The following is a 21,844-nucleotide window of genomic DNA, read 5'->3' as shown; positions in this document are numbered from 1 at the left end:
TTAAAACTTAAATTCACTTAATTTTAAAACCAGATCATCAAGGCTTATCCTTGGATCTTAAATCATTTTCTACTTAATTAAATTTCAAAAATTGATCATCAAGGCTTATCCTTGGATCAAACAGAACAACTTTGTTCTCCCCCACCCACTTAATTAGTGTCTAACGACCTCAAACGTCGATTCACTACCCAACCCTTTCTAAAGACCTAAGACTAATAGAAATTTTTAAACAAAACTAATCATTCAAATTAGGATAAACAGTGAAGAACTTCGGTTATTCATCCTTCACTTGACCCCCCCTCTTACCAGACCCAGGATAAATCTTAGACTTAGTAAGTTTAAAATAGTATCTAACGAACTACTCGCGTTCTAATTATACCTGAACCTTGTGGATCGATTTACTATTCTCCAACCCTTGAACACAATCACTACCCCTAAGTAAGATTAAGTAAGTTAACACCTTAGCTTATACTAGCCACGAGAAGGTATAAAATCATTCTTCGGAATCGATATACTTTTCTCTCCAACCCTGAACAAATAGACCCAGGTTAAGCTCACCAAAAAATCGTAAGAACTAACAGTTTAAGAAAATAGAAATCATTTAACAACCCTTTGCATCCGTCATCCTAAACCTTATGTCATTTAAAAACCTAGGAAATAAACAAACAATCGTTTTACACAATTGTGAAATAGATAACAAAAAATACGACCTTGTAATCACACCTCATACACAAACAGTTGGATACATTCGAACAAAACGACAAACACTAAAAAGAAAAATAATAACGAAACAAAGACAAATAACACGAAAAAGATTTTCAAAAAATCGAAACGCATTTTCAGAATCAGAAACCAACAGTTTAGACGAACTTTACAAACTAAAAGAATCAATTGATAAAAATTGCCCAATTCACGATCAATTATATTTTTCTGACTCAGAAACAACTTCAAATTCATCAAAAAGAGGAAAAAGAAGAATAAAAAAGCAGTATAAACACAAACCAGTACATTTATACAATTGGAATCAACCAATTAGACACATTGATAATTACATATTAACAGTCATCGAACGAAAAAATGAGCTCAACGCACACCCCAGGTGAAGAAAGTCCAGATGATGATGAAATCTTTCCTTTTATAGTAGATGCAGATACCGATAGAGGACAACATATATTTTGCAAAAATTTACTATTAAATTTATTTGAACCCGGAATTAGTCCATGTAAAACAGAGTTCCCAGATGTAAAAATCAAAAGACAAATCATAGACCACTACTTAAAAGATATATGCAACATAACACAACAGTATGGAATCTACTCCATAGAATTCACCTCACCAAACCATAATAATAGAAAATATACAATTCAAACAGACGACCTTGATTTAGAATTTTCAAAAGTTTTCTCAGAATACATAAAAAGTATCCAATATCAAAACTCGCAAAGAGCAAACTCCATATTCACCAATGAAGTTTTCGCAATAATATATAGTTATATTTCGATATTAGAAAACGAAACCCCAATAACAAATGTCTCACCGACAGAAACATCTAAACATTTAAGAGTACGACATGAAATCACACTATTCTCTAGTTATTTAAACATCATAAAAGAAAATTTCACGAAAGACGACGTTTCACAACATACAAAACACGATCTACAAAAAATTTTAGCATGGTTCATAATAGATTATTTCACACATAATATTGATTTAATTGCACAAGCAAGAAAAAATTTCAGACCTCAAAATTCAAACGATGATACCGCCATCACAGAACAGTCAGACTATATTTGGGACCCCGAATGGTCTCATTATGCATTCATAAATTTCCCACAATCAATCTCAAGTCAAGCAATAAGTACGATATCTTACATAAGAGATTATGTAAAAGTAATACCATTAACTATTGATGCAACACCATTAAACTATAATACATTTTTGCCCGATACACAAAATAATAGTTTAAACTCTACAGTCATACACCATGAAAACCTCAATGGAACTAGGAATCTTACTCAACAAGATATCCAGACACCATCACACTTCATAAATGAAGAAATTGTGCAAACAACAACTACACAACAAAGTATTTCACCAATACGCCCAAATTTAACAACACCAAGAAATACAAATCCTTCACAAACACAGGTAACCTTACAATCAACCGTTAAACCTTCGGTTGCCCCTAAATATTCACATATGGATTACCAAACATACAGACCCATGACAATACCATCAAAAACACGCAAAACATTTACTAGAAACAACTTTGCAGACCATAATTATAATTATACACATCCATCAAAAACATATAATCAACCACAAAGAAATTTTAACCAATATACAAGATCTCGAAATTGGGATAACCCAATGACCCAACCTAATTCAATAAATTTCCAAACAAATCCTCCACAGGATCACAGTGAAAATTACCCATTTTTTCAACAAAATAAAAATAAAAAACAGACATCTTATCAAATGGATTACTTATCCTCAGATGATGATTTCTTACAACCAGATATATTTGGACCAAATACACAAGAATATCGTAGACAAGGAATACAGACAACACGTACAAATTATAGAAATTTTTCTCTACAACCAATAGATGCACAACATCAACAACCAATTGAACAACAAAATCTAATTAATACACAATCTTTTCAACCAATTCAACAACAAAATCCAATGACTGCACACTCGTATCAAGCATCACAAATGCAAAATGAAATACCACTCCCATATTATCTCCAACAACATGAAATAACAAGAAACCAACTTTCAAATTTTTCTCAAATGCCAAATGCAGCAGAATCATTACAAATGACAATGAATCCATACCTTATGGGTGGATCATCAATAACATCAAACAAACCTTTAATGGTTTTCACAGGAACAGACCCTGAATACTCCGTAGAAGATTATTTAAATGCAGTAACAGCAAACCTGATTTTAAATATTGGACCTGAACCAATTAATACGCCACTACATCAAAATTGGATACATCGACGCACAGCGTTAATACAAACAACCTTAGATGGCGCAGCCCAAAAATGGTTTTCAGTACTACCTCTAGAAATAAAATCAAACTGGAAAAGATTTACACAAGAATTTTCAAAAATGTTTGACTCCGAAAGAAACAAACAACAACAAAGAGTTTTATGTAATGAAATTCGCAGATTACCAAACGAAACCATCAAGCAAATAGCAGTACGAATCGAAACACTAGTTCGAAAAGCATATTCACTAAATACGCACGACTATAAAAACACAAAGATGACAGAAATCTTAATGATGACCTTAACACCACAATTAAGGAAAATAGCAATAAAAAAGAGAGCATCCCATCCTTCTTCAATTCGAGAACCCGATTTAGATTTTCGAAAACTAGTAGACAAATTAGAACAAGCAGAAATCACGATGAAACTAGAAGAAACGGAAAATCTGAAATTACAATACGTTAACAAAATTGAAACGACTCCCACTAATATTAATAATATACAAGAATCAGAGACAGACCTCGTTGAAAAAATCACTGAAATACTCAATATTTACGAAAAGAACCCAAACTTTAAAGGCAAACCATCTTTCAAAAAATGGTGTAATTATTGCCGACGATACGGACACAGTATTTCCGAATGTAGACAAAAACAGCAAGACAATCAAAATAAACCTCAAAAATATAAAGAACCAAATAAATCCTTCTATCAATACATGAAAAAAGATCAAAATCTACCGAACAAAACAGTCTACAGCAACAACAGTTCAGGAAAACCACTCCCGAACAATACAAACTATACAAGAAATCAATCACCATATAACTCAAGTTATAGAGGAAGATCACCAGAACGAAGAAACACGTATAATTCATCACAGAATCACTACAATCGACCAAATAGTCGAAATAACTACTCCAGATCAAATTCAAATACACAACGATTTGTTTCTAGATCTAATTCCCAATCAAGAAATAACTACTATCCAAACAACCAATCACGAAATTCATCATACAATAGGAATAGAAACTACTCCTATAATCGAAATAGAAGTTATTCAAACAACCGAAACCAGAATTACTCGAACAATCGATCAAGGAATAACTCATATAATAGATCGAACTATAACAGACCAAACAATAATTACCAAAACAGATCGCGAAATAATTCACAAAATCGACACTCAAGTTATAATAATCGTTATAGAAATTATTCCCAATCACCACACCGGAATAATAATAACTATAATAATTCTAACAATCGCCACAGAAGTAGTACACCTAAACATCAAAGACAAATCAATCAAGTACAGTCTAGTCCAGAAACGACATCAGACCCTCCAGGTATTGATGACACGGTAACTGATACGTTACAACTCAATCAAATAAACTGCACATCATCAGATTCAGAAAGTGATACTGAAAACACTCTTTCTATCAATATGATAAAAGTCGAAAATGACTATGAACCTGTCATATATGAAGAACCCTTTTCATCACACATATATGAAAATCAATCAGAATTTCTTCAAAATTATTACACTACACCCATAAATTCCACACCAACGACGCAAGAAACAAATGAGATTAACACTACAAATCAAACCAATAAAACTACCAAAACAAAATGCTTGAATACAAACCACATTTATCAAAATATACAAAAAGAACAACCCAAAGAAAAAATTTGGACAATACCATTTCTCTTAGAAAGCCCAAGAAATAAAGAATTTCAACCACCAGACCTTGAAATAGATTTTTTAATTGATTCAGGAGCAGAATCAAACATAATAAACATCCCCACATGGAATGAAATAAAAACCTTACACCCAAAGCTAATACCTCTTGAAACCTCCAGCAAACTAGCAACAGCACAAGGATCAACATTGATAAACTACGGAAAAATTCAATTATTTCTCCTCCCCACCAGAACAATGGAACAAAGCAAAATTTTAAATAAACCATTTAAACAAATATTCCATATCACTGATATTAAATATAATATCATTGGAATACCATTTATTTCGAAGTATATACCGACAATTAACATACTAAATAGTAAAATATTAATCAAAGATAAATATACAAAAACAAAAGAAACATCCTTAACATTTTTTCAAAGATTAAATAAACAACCACCATTCTTTTCAAAATTCTACCCGATATTTAACCAACAAAGAAAACACCTAAAACCACTATCAGGAAATATCTATAATTTTTCAATCAAACAAGTTCACCAATATGATAAAGAGCAAAACAAACAAAAATTTTATATGTCAGATTTTGAATTCAAACCTATTCACAAATTTTTCAAAATCACAATCTCATCCATAAAATATTTGAAAAATTCGAATTCAGATATCATTTCCTTACATGTCTATAACAACACACCTTACCAAGTAACATTACCTTTAGGACTTTTAGGATATTGTGAAACCAACGCTACAATATCACCAATACACGAAAAAGCCTATCGCGTAAATAATATACTCCAATTACTAGATATTTGCCAATCTACAATTCTTAATGAAGAATTATCTATAAATAATATAATAAGTAACGAAAACAGAAATACGGATTATTTCACAAAAACTCCATATTTCAAACCTACATTCAACATAAGTAACTACACAGAGGACCAACAGAAATTTTTAACAATGTTTAATTTCCAACATTCACAAATAACACAAGACGAATTTGAAAAGTTAGCCAAACAACTAATTAAATATTCATCAGTCTATGCAACATCAAAATTCGATGTTGGAAAAATCAGTTCATCACTACATCTCCCGTTAAAACCAGACGCAGTTTTCAAAAAACAGAGAGCAAGTAAAGTACCAATTCACTTACATGATAAAGTAAACAGATTACTCGATATTTTAGAACAATACAACATTATATCACCAGTTAATAAAGAAGAACAACCAAAAGGCAACACATTTATCAACCCTGTTATCATTCTAGCTAAAGGAGAATCATTAAAAATCGTTCTCGATGCTAGATACCTTAATTCACTTATAGATGAATCAAAATGTAATTGGCCCATTGAACCAATACAAGTTATTTTAACAAAAATAAACGGCAAATACTTTACAACCGCCGATATGAATAGTGCATACAATCAAATGCCACTAGATGAACAATCACGACGTTTAACACAATTTGTTATCGGAAACCAACAATACGAATTCAACCGCTTATTCTATGGAATATCCATAGGACCAGCAGCATTTTCAGCTTTTATGAGCAAAATTTTTAGACCACTAATACTCAAGAAAAACGCAATCACCTATTTAGACGATGTTTTTATGCAATCACAAACAAAAGACGAAATGTTCAATGTTTTAGAAAAATATCACCAAATACTTCAGAACGAAAATCTGAAGGCCGCCCCCGATAAATCACACTTCTTTTTGACAAGAGTTAAATTCTTAGGACATAATATAGAAAGAGAAACAATCACTCCATTGAAATCACGCATTGACGCTATTCAAAAACTTCAACCACCAACAAATAAAAAGAAAATCCAAGAATTTCTTGGAATGTTAAACTTTTTAAGTAAATATGTTTATAAAATGCAATTATATCTACGACCATTTTATAACATCCTTAGACAACAAAATAATTTTGAATGGAACACCGAACATCAAACACGATTTGAAGAAATAAAGAAACTTTTAACTGAACAAATTTCAAACACAATCCCAGATTCAAATCAACCATTTTATGCAATGTGCGATGCTTCGAACTTTGGCATCGGTGCAGCACTATTACAATCACATAATGGTACAAATAAAATGAACCTCATATCAGCAAATTCTCGATTATTCACTCAAGCAGAGCTACGACTCTCAACTCTAATGAGAGAATGTACAGCCATAATATATACACTGACAGAATATGAATTTCTGATACTTGGATCAAAACATCCAACAGTTCTATTCACAGACCATAAACCAATCATCTTTCTATTTACACAAAAATCTAACCCAAACCACCGAGTCTACAGATTTCAACTAATTCTAATGAAATTTCCAAACTTACATATAGTTTGGACTGCAGGAAAAAATCTTGCATTACCAGACACCTTAAGTCGAAATACACCACCTGAATTACTTACACGAAAAACAACAGTTGAAATACCCAAAAACATAAAATTCTACCTTGCAGAAAACGAAACATCACCCCGATTGGAATGCAAATATGCAGTAAAAACTGATATTGAACAATCACAAATAAATAATTTACAACATTTCCCACTTTATTTAGATTGTCAAAATAATCATTATGAAGTTGATTTACTTGGAACATCAACTTTCAAACCAATCCCATATTCTCAATGGATAAAAAATAACACCCAACAAAAACGAACAAAACAACACCTGCCTAAAAAAGACCATTTTCCACTAATAGAAAAAGAAGATTTAACTGATAAAATAAATTTATCAGGACCACAAACAAATGATTCAAAATACACAATAAATCAAGTTTTTGACCTTCACGACCCACTTGATACAATACCTTTATCTAAATTCGAAATTGAAAACATTTTTCTCCCTCCAACAGAAACGATTACAATTTCATCACTGAAACAATATCAAAACCTTGACCCAGTAATTCGACAACTGAAATCATGGCACAAATATAAAACTAAACCTGTCAAGGCAGATTCAACCATTCTAGGAAACAAAACACTACTCCGATACTTTCGCAAATTTAACAACACAACAATTAACGAAAATACAGACCTTTTAGAATATAACCTAAATGAATCTACAGTTCCATGTCTCCCTTTAAGTATGATTCTTATAGCTTTTAATATTTCACATACACAAAATATTAAAGGACACTCTGGATCAGAAAAAACATATTCAAATTTTATACAAAATTTTTACTTCCCAAATGCACCAATTTGGATAAAAGTACTATGCAATGACTGTATAGTATGTCAACTAAACAAACCTTACCCAAATCAAAAACAAATAGCACAAAAACAAGATTTTAAAGGACAAAGCTTGTACTTTAACCATCGTATATCATTTGATACCAAAGGACCAATTTCACCCTCATCCGAAGGAAACTCCTACATTATGGTAATTGTTGACGCATTTACACATTATGTAGCACTTAACCCAGTACCACATTGTAACGCTTATTACGCTTACACAACACTCTATGAACACTGGATAGCAAAATTCGGACTACCAGAAATTTTAGTTACAGACAACGGTACAGAATTCATCAATAATGAAATTATTACACTATGTCATTTATATAACATTAAACACAAACCACGTACATCTCATGCACCTTGGACAAACGGCTTAGTCGAAGGTATGAACCGTTCATTACAAGAATATCTTAGATGTATCATCAACGGAAATGATACAAAATATACCGAATGGTCAGCAGATGTAAAATTATTTCCCTTAGCGTATAATTCACAAATTACGACAACTTTAGGAATGTCACCATACGAAATGGTTTTTAACCAAAAGCCACGCAAACCAATAATGTTTACAGCAAATTCTCATAAAAACGCACAAGGTTATTGTCAACCAAATAAAGATTCAATTTGTTATAACCTACCTTTACATACACACGATGAAGATCATTTTCATCACCCACAAATTCTTAAACTAGCCTCCGGTACACACACCGAATGGATTCTAAATAGAGATAAAAAACACAATGAAATTTATCAAAAAATAACAAAAAAGTTATTACAAAGACAAAACATTAATGAACAAATCAATTCACGTTTTAAACCAGCCTCCGATTTAAAAATTGGAACATTTGTTTTAATACCTAATTTTAATACTCAAAAAGGAATTTCTAAAAAATTACAACCCCTTCGAAAAGGACCATACCAAATAATTGCAAAACCCACTGATGTCACATATAAAATCACCGACTCAGACAAAAAAGAAATTGTTCAACACCGAAACAACCTATTACCTTATTACCCAAAAGAATACGCACTCCGCGAATTAACTCAATTATATTCTTTCACAGGATTAAAAATCATTCAAAATGAACCACATCTGACAAACACAGAACAAAATGATAACTCAACCGAAAATCAAAACACAAAACCAACCGCTACCAAAAACACTACAAAAAATCTAGACCATAAAGAATCCCAAAAACAAAGAAAAAATAGAAAAATGACAGAACAAATAATACCCCAAGAAGAAATAGACAAATCAGAACATAGAAAAACAACAAGACTTCGAAACCAACCACGTAAGAACTACAAAATGTTCATCCCCCAATCTAAAATTTTAAAGAAAGTAGAATTTCAAAAGTAATTTTAACATTATACTTCACTACCTTGAAACCTTTGAAACATTTTTCATTTACATTTTTAAAAATAACATGCTGACAAGTACGCAATAACTCTAGTTCAAAATAGACCAATAGGATTCATCCAATCCGTCACTTTCTCTAACTCTAACTAAGACCAATTAGACGAATCATATAGAACTCCAGGCACATCTATAACTATAACTTTACGACCTCCAGGTCAAAAATAAGCAAACCACTCCATTTTGACAACTAAAATAAATATCACCATAATACCGTACCCCTCCCTTATCTAATAACCCAAAGATCAACAATATTTCCCCAACTCAGACCACGAATACCCCCAAAACAAATTTGTTAACTTAGCCTAAAGTAACAAAATGAACATTTTAATTAGCCTAAAGTATAAAAATCTCACCATACCCCGGATCATTTGACAAACAAAAATAAAGAAAAAGACGACCTCCCAGTCACCATGAAAATTGCCCCCAACAAATTTTTACAAAACTCAACCCACTTGTCAAAAAACTAATAAATAACTCGACCACACTTGAAAATCGCCTCAAACAGCAAAAAATATTCGACCAAGAGATCATTTCTTAAATGCTCTTCTTTCAATCAGTTACTCAAATAATCATAAATCTTAAACATTTTTTTACAATACTTGAAACCTTTATAATATTTCTTTTTGATATACTTGAATCTTTTCTAATAATCCTAATCATTTTTTGTAACATTTTTTTAATTTTCTACACCATACTCGAACTATTCCTCCAACTTTCCAGAACCCTTGATTATATCCACAGGTACGATTCACATAACTTGTCTAAATGATACGAAAAATTTTCAGTAGAACTGATATTTTTTTATTGTTTGTAATTTTCATAGCATTCTTATCATCCCTCATTTTGACCATATGTAAATGTATAAAGAAAGCAATCCTCACATTTGCCCTAGCAACAATCCTTCTAATTCTTTTTTTGGAAGAATATTATAACAAACACAAAAATTCTCACTAAAGTAACAATTCAAAAATCCATCAAAAATTGCTACCCAACAGTCACAAAGTCAGTCTTCACCGACATCATCCCAAGATAACCAAACACCACCTTCAATTACTCAAAATCCTCAAACATCAACACGAATTTCTTTTCAAGACAATCCATACACTTTTGAAGAACGACACGCTCGTTTATCAGAACCACTAGAACCAGTTCAACGACAAGCACCTTTAAGCGAACCAACATATAACCTATACCCAACACTACCACCAGAACTAAGTAGAATAAGAAATCCTAGTCAAAACCAAAATACAGTCGAAATAAATAGACAAATTATACATCCTCGACGAAACAGAAATTTTCAAACTCCCCGAGTTCATTTTGATATACCTCAATCCCCATCACAAACCACTCCAGAAAACCCCATTGGTATATTACCAGAAACCCCTACGCTTCTTTCACAACGTAGCACCTCAAGCCTACCATCAGATTACTTAGGTTCAACACCAACATCTGAACAAATACGTGAAAATCCCTTTAACCCCCCAAACCAAGCATCACGACTACCATATTGGACAACACATTCATTTACACAAGGTGAACCAAATTTAGTCAATAACCCAATAGACATTTCTACGGATACAACAACATCCTCATCACTACCAGAAACATTATCACTACCATCAACACCATCAATAAGCCAGATTTCACCACCACCTTTTAACTTAAATTTTCCAAATAATCTCGACGCCAGATATCGAGAACAATCATCAACAAATATTCCTTTAAGACTAGATTGGAATACGTTTACAGCACCTCCACCATTATTTGGACAACATCAAGAAAGTAACCGCCTTCATAACTGGGCACTTAATAGATTACAATATCGCCAAGATATTCACAACGATATTCGTGATCACAATATTCAAATACTCCAACAAAACAGTTTACAATTAAAGTTTGAAATCACAGTTAAGCTAAATAATATTACCCAACATCCCTACCCATTAAATCCACCTAACATAACAGCTCAATCACTACCACCACCGTTTATAACTACTGAAGTAATATATAAATACGACAGATATACCAAAAACACAATTGGCTACATTACATTTTACAATCCATACTCAGGATTATCATACACATGTATATTCTAAAATTATTAATTTTTCTCCAACTCCTTTTTCTAATAATCTCAAATCAAAACATAAACCCTTCTCCTCGTACAGGACCACAAGATTTATTAGTAACACATTACGATTGTGAAGAAAATGAACAAAAAACACTACATAAATATGCAATAAATCAAGTATCACAATGTGAAACAGAACCACAAGCTATAGAAACTACAGATGTAATAGCTACACTCTATTCAAAAGCCCGAGCAACAACAGTTACAGGTTATAAATTCACAGCAACATTTTCCGAAAAGAAAGTACATTGTTCACAAGTCTCGAACGGAAACAAAAACCGACTTGACCATGAATCATTCTATCAAAGTAATATAGAACGTCTTTTACATCTCAATCCCGACGATTGTAAAAATGAATTACTTAGACTGAACATCACAAAAAATAAAAACTCCCAAAGGAAGTTAGTTAACTTTCAAGTTTTTTCAGACTCTGTACATCAATCACAACTTGAAAGACACCAAGGACATATAAGACTAGACAAAAAATACCCATATAATGGCGCACACGGACGATTAACCTATGACCTACATGATAAACATTGGATACCACACATTGGTATAAATGACCCATCAAACTGCAAAGCAGACACAAAAAATAAAGGATACCAAGAAATAATGTTTTTCGATTGGAAAATACAACTCGAAAAAATACAACTAACACGAGATTTATCAGATAACACAATGATCTATCAAGGAATCCGATTACCTTGTAAAAATGATCAAGGTTATTGCGACCCTACAACGAGAACACAAGCAACAATTGTTTGGTTCCCCGAAGATACATGTACAACATTTCAAGTAGCAAAAATACACGCTCGTATGATAAAATTTCACGAAAAATATTTTATACAATCAATTCCATATGAACAAGTCCATCCATCACGAAAACTAAGTTCTGATTTTAGAAACATAGACAATATAGAAAATAAATTGACACGTTTTCAAATATATCAAGAAACAGAACTTGCATGTAAATACAGAAATCCACTTCACAGAACACAATACTCGGAAATATTAGTTGAATACGAAAAAGGATTCGACATGACCACTGGAAAAGTAAAAATCGACCCATATGCCACAGGTCATCCTCTAAACGAAGGAACATCCTACATACCAGTTAATTTTGAAAAAAGCAACGGACAACCTGGTGGACATCTAAAACCCCATGACACCAGAAGCACACGCTTACAAGAATTATCACTAATGAATACTACATATTTCGGTAATATCCACTATGATATTCACTTAGATATGAAACTAGATTATACAATTAGCCGAATTTTTCAAGAAATGTCACTCTCCGAATTAGAAACACTACACCAACTATGCGAATTAGAACGAACACAAATATTACAATCACTTGCACTAGCAGTATTAAAAATACCCTACGCAGGATACTTATTATCTGGAAATAGATCAAATTTTTTAGACTACGAAGGAAACATCTTATGGTTTTATACTTGTACTAAAAAAGTATCACCACTATACGTTTTTGAAGATAAAAGATGTTATAAAAGAATCCCTATCTTTTATAAGAATAAAGTACATTTCGTGGATACACTTTCACGAAGAACTTATTTCTGGGATACCGCAGTCCCATGTGGATCAGAAAACAGCCACAATGTAGTACAACTAAACCCTGATGAAAATAAATATTATCTTCTCACTCCATATCCCACATTAATGCAATCACTCAAAAAATTTTCACCAGAAAGCATTCGCGCTATTGCTCGAAACCCGAATATAGACTTACAATCAATAGGAATCTATTCAAAATCAGATATTCAACATCACATTAGAACACAACAATTCCAAGAACTATTAACACAAATGGACACTATACAAAGACAATCAATAGACCAAAATTTACGCAAACTTGCAGAAACCGCAGGATTTGCCGATATCTACACGCAAGACTATAGCGGATATTTTAAAGACATTAAAGATTATATATATCTAAACGGTGAAAAATACCGTCCCCAAGATATATCACCAATTAACATTTTTAGCTTTGTTACACTCAAAAATGAGATCCTCGATTTTCTAGGATGGCCCTACTACATCTTAGAAAAATTGACTATTTTATACGCAATGTTTAACTTTATTGGATTTCTCTTCTCACTTTTAAAAGGAATCTATAACACATGTGCTATACACACACAAGTCAATAGACAAGCAAGTGTAGCACGCATACTATTTGCAGGATTTTTTGGAATCTTTTCTACATCTATAAACAAAATTCTTTTAGACGCACAAATAAAAGAATATAACACAAAAATAACAACACGACAAAATACATACGACGAAGAACATAACAATGTAGACATAACGCCAACGGCACCACAATTACCACCCCTACCAAATAATCATCCACTATCCCTAGTCCCACGAAATTTTCGAAATTTAGCCATCACCCATAATCCAAATTTTCGACTCACCACATCACAAAGTCCCATTCAACATATAATGACACACCAGTCACAAGATGATAATACTTATGAACAAATTATTGAACAACCCCATACCACCGCTTTTCAGTCTCAAAATAATCATTTTTTTAGCCCACGATGAGCCGCCAACTTGGATCACTACACCGATCAAATTCCCACCCAACCAATCTTACATCTACAATCCCAATAATACCACTTTTTGCTTTTCCGCCACCCGATTTTCCATCCAGTAATGTAACATCAGGCATGAATTCCGACACTAATTCACACATCTCAGTTTTATATTCCATCTCACAACTCAATAACCCGAATATTGAAACCCCCGATGAATTCGCCGACTCAGAACCATCCCCATCCAATAATCTTCATATCTCTTCTAATTTTTCTCAACCCCCTTTTCAACCCATATTATCCAATAACCCTGACCAAATCACCCCCACACCCTCTTATGCTTCCCAAGTTACCCCCACCTACTCCTCATACCATTCTGACCAATCATCCCATTCTCCAGACACCCCCCGAATCTCCCCAGAGCTAGAAAATTTTATTACCCTCCAACAACAACCCTACCACCTTAATACCCCAACCATAAACCAAATATCCTCCACTATAAATTCATCCAACCCCCCTACCCCTACACCCTCTTCAACTTATACAGAATCATTAGCACCATCATCCACATCAACTGAATCTTCACTCAACACTAATAGAGCTTACCGCACTTTTAAAAGAAAATTCCCCAACAATCCTTTCCCAGCAAAACCAGGAACAGCCCGTGAATACATCAACCACCCCAAGCATACTAACACAAAAGAATTTTTAGCCATCACTTTACCCTCATTCCCACAATACACCTTAAACACCCCCCATGATACTAACGAAACACGCAACTTTGTAGATGAATACGTTTTAATACCCACTCTCTCTTGGACCTCATATTATCACTTTACTAACCCCCTTTGCTTACCTTTATCTAACACTCACATCGATATAGAGCGAAATTCGGACATGCTATATCGACTCACTACACCACTAACCGCTAGACAATTTACTTACGTTGGATATAAAAAATCACTAAAAACACACACTGCACCTAGAGCTAACGAATATACACTCGAATTCTATGATCACAACATCATCAGAGCTAACCAAGATCAATTCTTAGACGACGATCGCTTCGCTAATCCACAAATTACCGAGAAATTTTTCATCAAGACACCTTATCTATTTACACTAAACATCTTCGACCGAAAGTTTGATCACATTATTTCAGAAGCACTAACAGACACACAAGCATACGAAAGTTTTAAAGAACGCTTCCAAATATTTTCACTAACCTTTCATTTCCTTGCACCACACGAAAGAGATTTACACTGCTCACACGATATTATGTTGCGCACTAAACAAACCCACACATATAGTTATTATCGCTTCATCCAAAATCACTTTGACCTACACACACCATCTAGACAACCACACCATCGCTTTCAATTCCTTAATTCCAAATACACTTCACCATTTTTCCTAAATTTCACTTATTGTATTAAAGACACTAACCTTCATGGTATTCTTCGTAATTATGACCCCATAACCCAAATGTACATCTTCTGTCCCATCACCAAGACCTTCAACGCCGAAGAATCCCGACCCTTCCTTATCCCGCACGAGTTTGTACAACCTATAGAAATCCCAATTTTAGAATTCATCCACAACACTAAATTCAATCACAAATTATATAATCTAATCCAAAACACACCTTATGAGTTTGCAGTTGGCACTGAAGAACTAACCACTATTAAGGCACTTCAATTGCTTTGGCCACTGCTTCAGACAAAAAATATCATACGCATCTTAGCTAAATTACTAACAACTTCAGAACTAATTCACGACATCTTCCCCCACGGTTTTTTCCCCGACGACTAACAGGTAAGTATGAATTAAATGAATATTACTAACTAATTGAAATTATTAAAAACTCACCATTCTTTATCCATGTTTTCTTTAGATTTTTAGCCTTCATCCGACGATCACCTACAAAAACCACAAAAGACAAATAAAAAATCGCAAATTTCATCAAACATATTTCAAAAATTCTATTAATCTCTTACACTTATTAATTTATAAATTTAATACCAATGCAGTAAATTCATTTATAAAATTTTCCCCACAAGCAGTAAATCTAATTATGATGAAAATTTGTAACTTAAAATTCCCCCATAACTAGCAGTAAATTTCTATATTCTACGCAGTAAATTAATAAAATGCAAATGCAGTACTAACCTTTTGATATTTTCATTCATTCGCACAGAAATTCTATCCACACTCGCACAGCTCGCCCACGAAGAATTGTTTAAAATAATGAATTTCAGTTTCAAGTTTTCACACTCAACAACTCTAACACACGATAACAAGTTTCAATCTTTCCTTTAACCCGGTTGGAAAGGAATCATATACTAAACAAAACTAACCAACGCAGCTTACTAAATACCACAAATCATATAATAACAGCATGACTAAGAAAAGGAAACCAACGGTACCCAAACCGGATTAACCCAGTTTAAAACTGGATAATTTATTCTTTTGAAGACTATTATAAAGTCTAAGAAAGAAATAATAAAACACAAAAAAGTCGAAAGACAAACCCATACCGCAAACAATTTGATTTTTGGAAAAAGGATATAACCTACAAGACATAAGAAAAACCACAACAAACCCAACATAAAACGTTGTCACATAACAGGACCCCTCACAAAAACCGCATGAAATCATACTCCCACTCCTGGCCTAACCCACCAGGAAGGACGTCCTGAGCATGCTCTATAGCCGGCCTAACCCACCGCGCTACATCCACGCTTTGTGACCACACCACTATTTTTAATAAGAGCTACTCAAGTGTGAGTAACTCTTCAAAATAACCGAACTAAAACAAAAAGCTTTTGTGAAAACAACTAACTAAAATCATAATTAAAAAATATTAAACTAATAAATGTTTTATAAAAAATGTAAATTACATTATGCAATACATAGATCAGAATACAACACCAAGGACGAACATCTAAAGACAAAACGACCCCACTACACTCGAGAAAGAATGGCCAACTACAATCGATATGCCGCTCACAATCACAACTCAAAGGATTTAGAGTACGACTTGACTTCGCAGAAAAGGACTTCATTGAACCAGACCAATGACCACCTCGATGTTCAAGTATACGTACAGATCCGAGTAACTAGGCATCCCCTCCACGCACAATCTCCACGCCATTCCCAAACAAGATCAGACACAAAAGAAGTTCTCCACGCAGAACAGAAAAACCTGACATAGCAAACCATTCTGAAATCAGATTTGAGTTTGTTGCAAAGACTTAGTCGTTGTCACCAGAAGACACAACGTCTTATGTCTCTAACTCCAGCTTCCTGGAACTCCTCTACCAAAAAGGAAACAGAAGAAATAAGATGTTCGTCAAACGTCAACGTCCATCATCCATCCTTCGAATTGCAGAAGAACTATTCTAAAAAACTCTGTAAAACCCGGATGGGTGGAACCTGATCTAAACTATATTTTATGATTGGATAAATTAAATGTTTTACCAATGTAAAGTATTTAATATTAACCAATCATGATCCATCTAACTAACAACCCACTTATTTGTAAGTGCTGAAGTTACTTGTAATTTCAGCACCAGAGAGATTTGAATTTAACTTAGAAATTAGTTGGACTCTCCCGAGCACTTCAGAAACCGCAATAAACCAGTATACCCTAGATCTATTGAGCCTAGCAGAGACTAGTTAAACAACCTGAGACTAGATAGTATAAGAGTAAGATTAGGATCGGTATTAGACTAAGAAGTTGCACGAATCTATCCGGCCGAAAATAAGATAGCGTGACGAGCAGACGGTGTACCCTATCCGAAATTACTCTATGAGTTATACAACCCAGTCCTAACTCAAAATCTAAAATCTTAAATCCACTTTTGAAACTCAGTCTGTTTCGTTTTTTAGCCAATTTAATTTCTATTTTCGGAAACGGTGGTTTGCCCTTCTTTTAACAAATGAAATTGAACTGAAATGAGAAAAAACTCAAAAAAATCAAATTTGGAGTGAACAAATTTCTTCAGAAAAAAAAAACGATTTTATAATTATCATCGTTTCGCTCATTCACACTTAAACAACAATTTTTTTTTAATATTTCGAAGTTGTTACTTTCTTATCTAGGCACAAAGGCAAACAGCAGCGAGCACACGACAAACAGCAGCTCTATTAAGTGTGAAATGAAAAAAAAAATAGAAATATACCTCGAATTAGTAAAAATTTTGCTACGTCTCTGATTCGAACATACGACCGACTGAGACCTAGAGATTACGAGTCTCAAGCACTAATCACTCAGCTACGGACGCTCAATTAAGACAAACACTAGCCACAAATAAACCAGAGAACAGATGCTATGCAATTTCCAATGCTACATTGAAATTTCCATATAATTAAAAAAAACTTTCAATGAACACAAGCAAGTTAGGTTGGAAAAAAAGGTTTGCACTAATACACTTCCGCTCGCAAGCTCGCAAGTGTGAAAAAGAAGTGATCTAGGTGAGAAATGCTAGAATGAAAGTTAAAAATTGCGTAGTTACTTCTAACCTTTAGGAGGTCTGCTCGAAACAAACATATTGACTTACTCTTGCGGGGTGTAATCGGATGCCGTACATCTCCAGACGCCTTGCAATATCCAGAAGACTGAAATCTGCTTCGGCAGCCGACTGGCCTCTGAAGCAAAATATCTCAACTAATATCACTTAATAGAAGATCATTAAACAATATACACAGAGGCGAAGCGGAACTCTGCAACTTGCGAAACCACAACAAATAATGCGTTGAAAACCACAACAGATAGCTACCAGTTCTCCGTTTGATTTTTGCAGAACTATTATTTCGTAAATAAAAATATCTTTTCTTGGTATAAATGGTATAAATCAACGTGAAGTAAACAGCGGACTTATGAAGACACTTTGGGCAACTTAAAATTGCAATTTTAGGAGGGCTGTAGAAAGTTGAAAAAGACGAGAGCCAAAATGTCTTATCTTATGTGCACTACTCACATGTGGTTTTTATGATACTCCATGACCTTGACAAGGAACTCGTCAGTCTGGGGAGGTATGAACTTAAACATGGACAGGTATCTAGGGGAGGAGGCATCGGGTCCTCCAATGCCACTGTTCTTTTCCACATCAAAGTCCCCCAACTCTGCTTGCACGATGTAAGACGCCATGAGAGCAGCTGTGTTTTCCGCACAAGGAAGCATGCCACAGGCCATGTCTCGTTTAATTTGCAAGGCGAATAGAACCCTGCAAGTATTATCGCCATTAAAAGATAACATCCGCCACAATAACATCCAAACAGATGATGCATCTATTTTTTCTTCTTGATCTTCAGATTTGCTACATTATAATGTCAAAGGATCTTGAACCAGTTAATGATTTCAAATCAATTACAGATAGCTACCAGAAATTAAACATTATTATTTTTTTTACTAATAACCGTCTCACCATATTTTCCTACGATGCAAAAGAAACAACGGTCTGATTTTTAATATCATTTTTCACCAATAACGGTAAAAATCTAAGGAGTCTTATAAATGAAGATACTCACTTTGTGTATTCATCCTGTAACTGTCCCGGTTCTGATGTGTAGAACTTGACCGCAAATCGGAATAGGATTCCAGCGGGGGCTTTGACTTGCTTGCAAATGGGTTTCTGCATCTCAAGCCAGTACTGTAAAAAAAACACGGTGACAGATAACTCGTTTCAGTGCGAAGTATCTGAGAAAAGCTCTAAGAATGTTTCAACACAGAGGCGAAGCGGAGCTTTGCATCACTTGAGATACAACACAGACATAAAAAAAACATTAGGTCGGAAACCTGAAATGTTGCAAAGAAAACTAGGTCAACTTAAATTTTCGTAAGCCTCGATAGAACTTCGTTGTAGGCAAAGAAGTGAGACATTTAAATATTGAAATTAAGAAAAAAATTAATCATAATAAATAACAATATAAAACTAATTTACACGATTTTTTTTGAAAAAATTGAAGTACCCCCTGAAACTATACATTGAGCATACACTTGCACTTGCAACTTCAATGAAAGCTGTTTACAGAAGAAATCCTTGATAAGGCAACTAAGCCGATTATCTTTGAGCAGACTCCAGTTAAGCAAAAAAAAACTAAAAATTCCCAGTGAGACTACATTGAACAACACTCGCACTTGCAACTGCAATGAAAATTGGTTACAGCAAAACCAAAATCCGTGATGGGCAACTAAGCCGACAAAACTTGAGCCGACAAACGAAAGCCGGACTATTCAATTTTTACCGAAAAATGTCAATTGCATACAGAAAAAAAAACAGGGTCCGACTGAGACTCAAGCCCCAGACCTTAGGTTTCAAGTGTGAAGGAACCTGGAAGTTGTTAAGCTTTAACAATAAAGCAAGTAAAAAAGTAAGATTTGTAAGAAAAACCTTTAACGGGAAAAAAGTCTAGTTCCCGATAACACAGACACTTTACTGGGGGGTAAAAACGGTTTGAGAAATTTGCCAGTTTTGGTGGAACATTTTTTAAGCCATACCGGCATTGTTCGGAGATTTCAGCACAACTTGAGCATCAAGTGGAAACTTTTGAAAATCCCTGCACGCGAAGAATTCAACAATGGGAAAGGTACTTACTACACTTCCAGCATGATCAGCAGCGTATTGCAGGCCGAAGTAATCTGTTTCCAGGAGATTCAGATGGTCAACCACTTTCTGATAGAATTCACCACCGGTCGATTTTATCTAAACAGCACAAATTGAAACGTAAAAACACCTAATTTATCAGCCTTATAGCAACTTCTAGTCTTTAGTACCTCTAGTCTAGGAAAAAACAGTTTGAACAACAAAATACAGTTGAGCAACAAAATACAGTTTGGATCAGGCAGACTTACTCGGAAAACGGAAAATAATTTTTATCAACTTTAGACGGTAGTAAATTAAGGACATGCTTCTGTTCAAAGAGCCTCGTTTTAGGGCGAAAAAGACTACTAACTGAGAGGTCAAACTTCGGCGTTGTTCCATCAAGCAATAGTACTCTGAGCACCATCGTCTTGCTGCTTCTTGACTTTGACCGAGACCTCATACTGGAGTTAACACTTTGCATGGAGCCGGTGTTCAACGGGAGAGTGGAGCTTTGGGAGATGTGCACTTGTTGTGGCTGGGGCAGGGGTGGGTACGCAGACGACATACCAAACTGGCCAGGAATCATACCTGGCATCTGAGATCCGTGGGGCATACCTTGCGCAGGGTTGAATTGCATTTCTACAGGATATCCCATATTTGCCGTGGCCTGGGGTCCGAATTGCAGAGAGGCAGAACTTTGTTGGGGAGTAAGTTGGGGAATCATCATATTGTTATTTGAATTCCCATTCACCATCTGAGGGTGGGTGAGAGTACCTCCGTAAGGTGGTGGAGGGGTGGGTGCAGGCATGGACATCTGTTGCATCATTTGGGGGTGGCCTGGTGGCATTTGCATGGGGTTGTTTCTCTGAAGAGAGTTGTATTGGAATGGGGAAGGGGCATAACTAGGAGGGGGTCCTTGGCCTTGGGGGATAGTAGGCTGGTTTGAGTAGCTGCGTTCCATTGAGTTGTAGCCTCTGGGACTGCCGCCACCATTCATCATTTTCATGTGATTTATCATCTGTTGCTCTGTCTGCATGTGCGGGGGCAGTGAACTGTGGGGAGCCATGGGGTGTTGTGGCTGTTGCCGGGTTAATGTCGACTGACTACTCACGCGGTGTTCCATTACATAATTCTGAAAACATCCTTCATCTTGACACCATATTAATCTGTTCACGCTGGGAGGAAACATTAGAACTTTG

At 34.6% G+C, this 21,844-nt stretch overlaps 1 protein-coding gene across 1 annotated transcript in view; it reads right to left on the bottom strand.

Moving 5' to 3' along the window:
* The window catches only part of LOC134845157 (FERM, ARHGEF and pleckstrin domain-containing protein 2-like), a 55,732-nt gene extending 33,948 nt beyond the window's left edge, over positions 1 to 21,784 (bottom strand). The window contains exons 1-5 of the mRNA XM_063862037.1: positions 21,016 to 21,784; positions 20,658 to 20,765; positions 19,591 to 19,712; positions 19,041 to 19,286; positions 18,621 to 18,708 (exon numbers count right to left, since the gene is read on the bottom strand). Coding sequence (XP_063718107.1) covers positions 18,621 to 18,708; positions 19,041 to 19,286; positions 19,591 to 19,712; positions 20,658 to 20,765; positions 21,016 to 21,768 — 1,317 coding nt within the window. The 5' untranslated portion in view covers positions 21,769 to 21,784. The remainder of the gene's footprint in view (positions 1 to 18,620; positions 18,709 to 19,040; positions 19,287 to 19,590; positions 19,713 to 20,657; positions 20,766 to 21,015) is intronic.
* Positions 21,785 to 21,844: the final 60 nt, after the last annotated feature.

The sequence above is a fragment of the Symsagittifera roscoffensis genome, chromosome 4, assembly GCF_963678635.1.
Source record: "Symsagittifera roscoffensis chromosome 4, txSymRosc1.1, whole genome shotgun sequence".
In the NCBI taxonomy this organism is placed as follows: Eukaryota; Metazoa; Xenacoelomorpha; order Acoela; family Convolutidae; genus Symsagittifera; species Symsagittifera roscoffensis.
The sequence above is the reverse complement of the archived record's forward strand: the minus strand, read 5'-3'. Positions and strand labels throughout refer to the sequence as shown.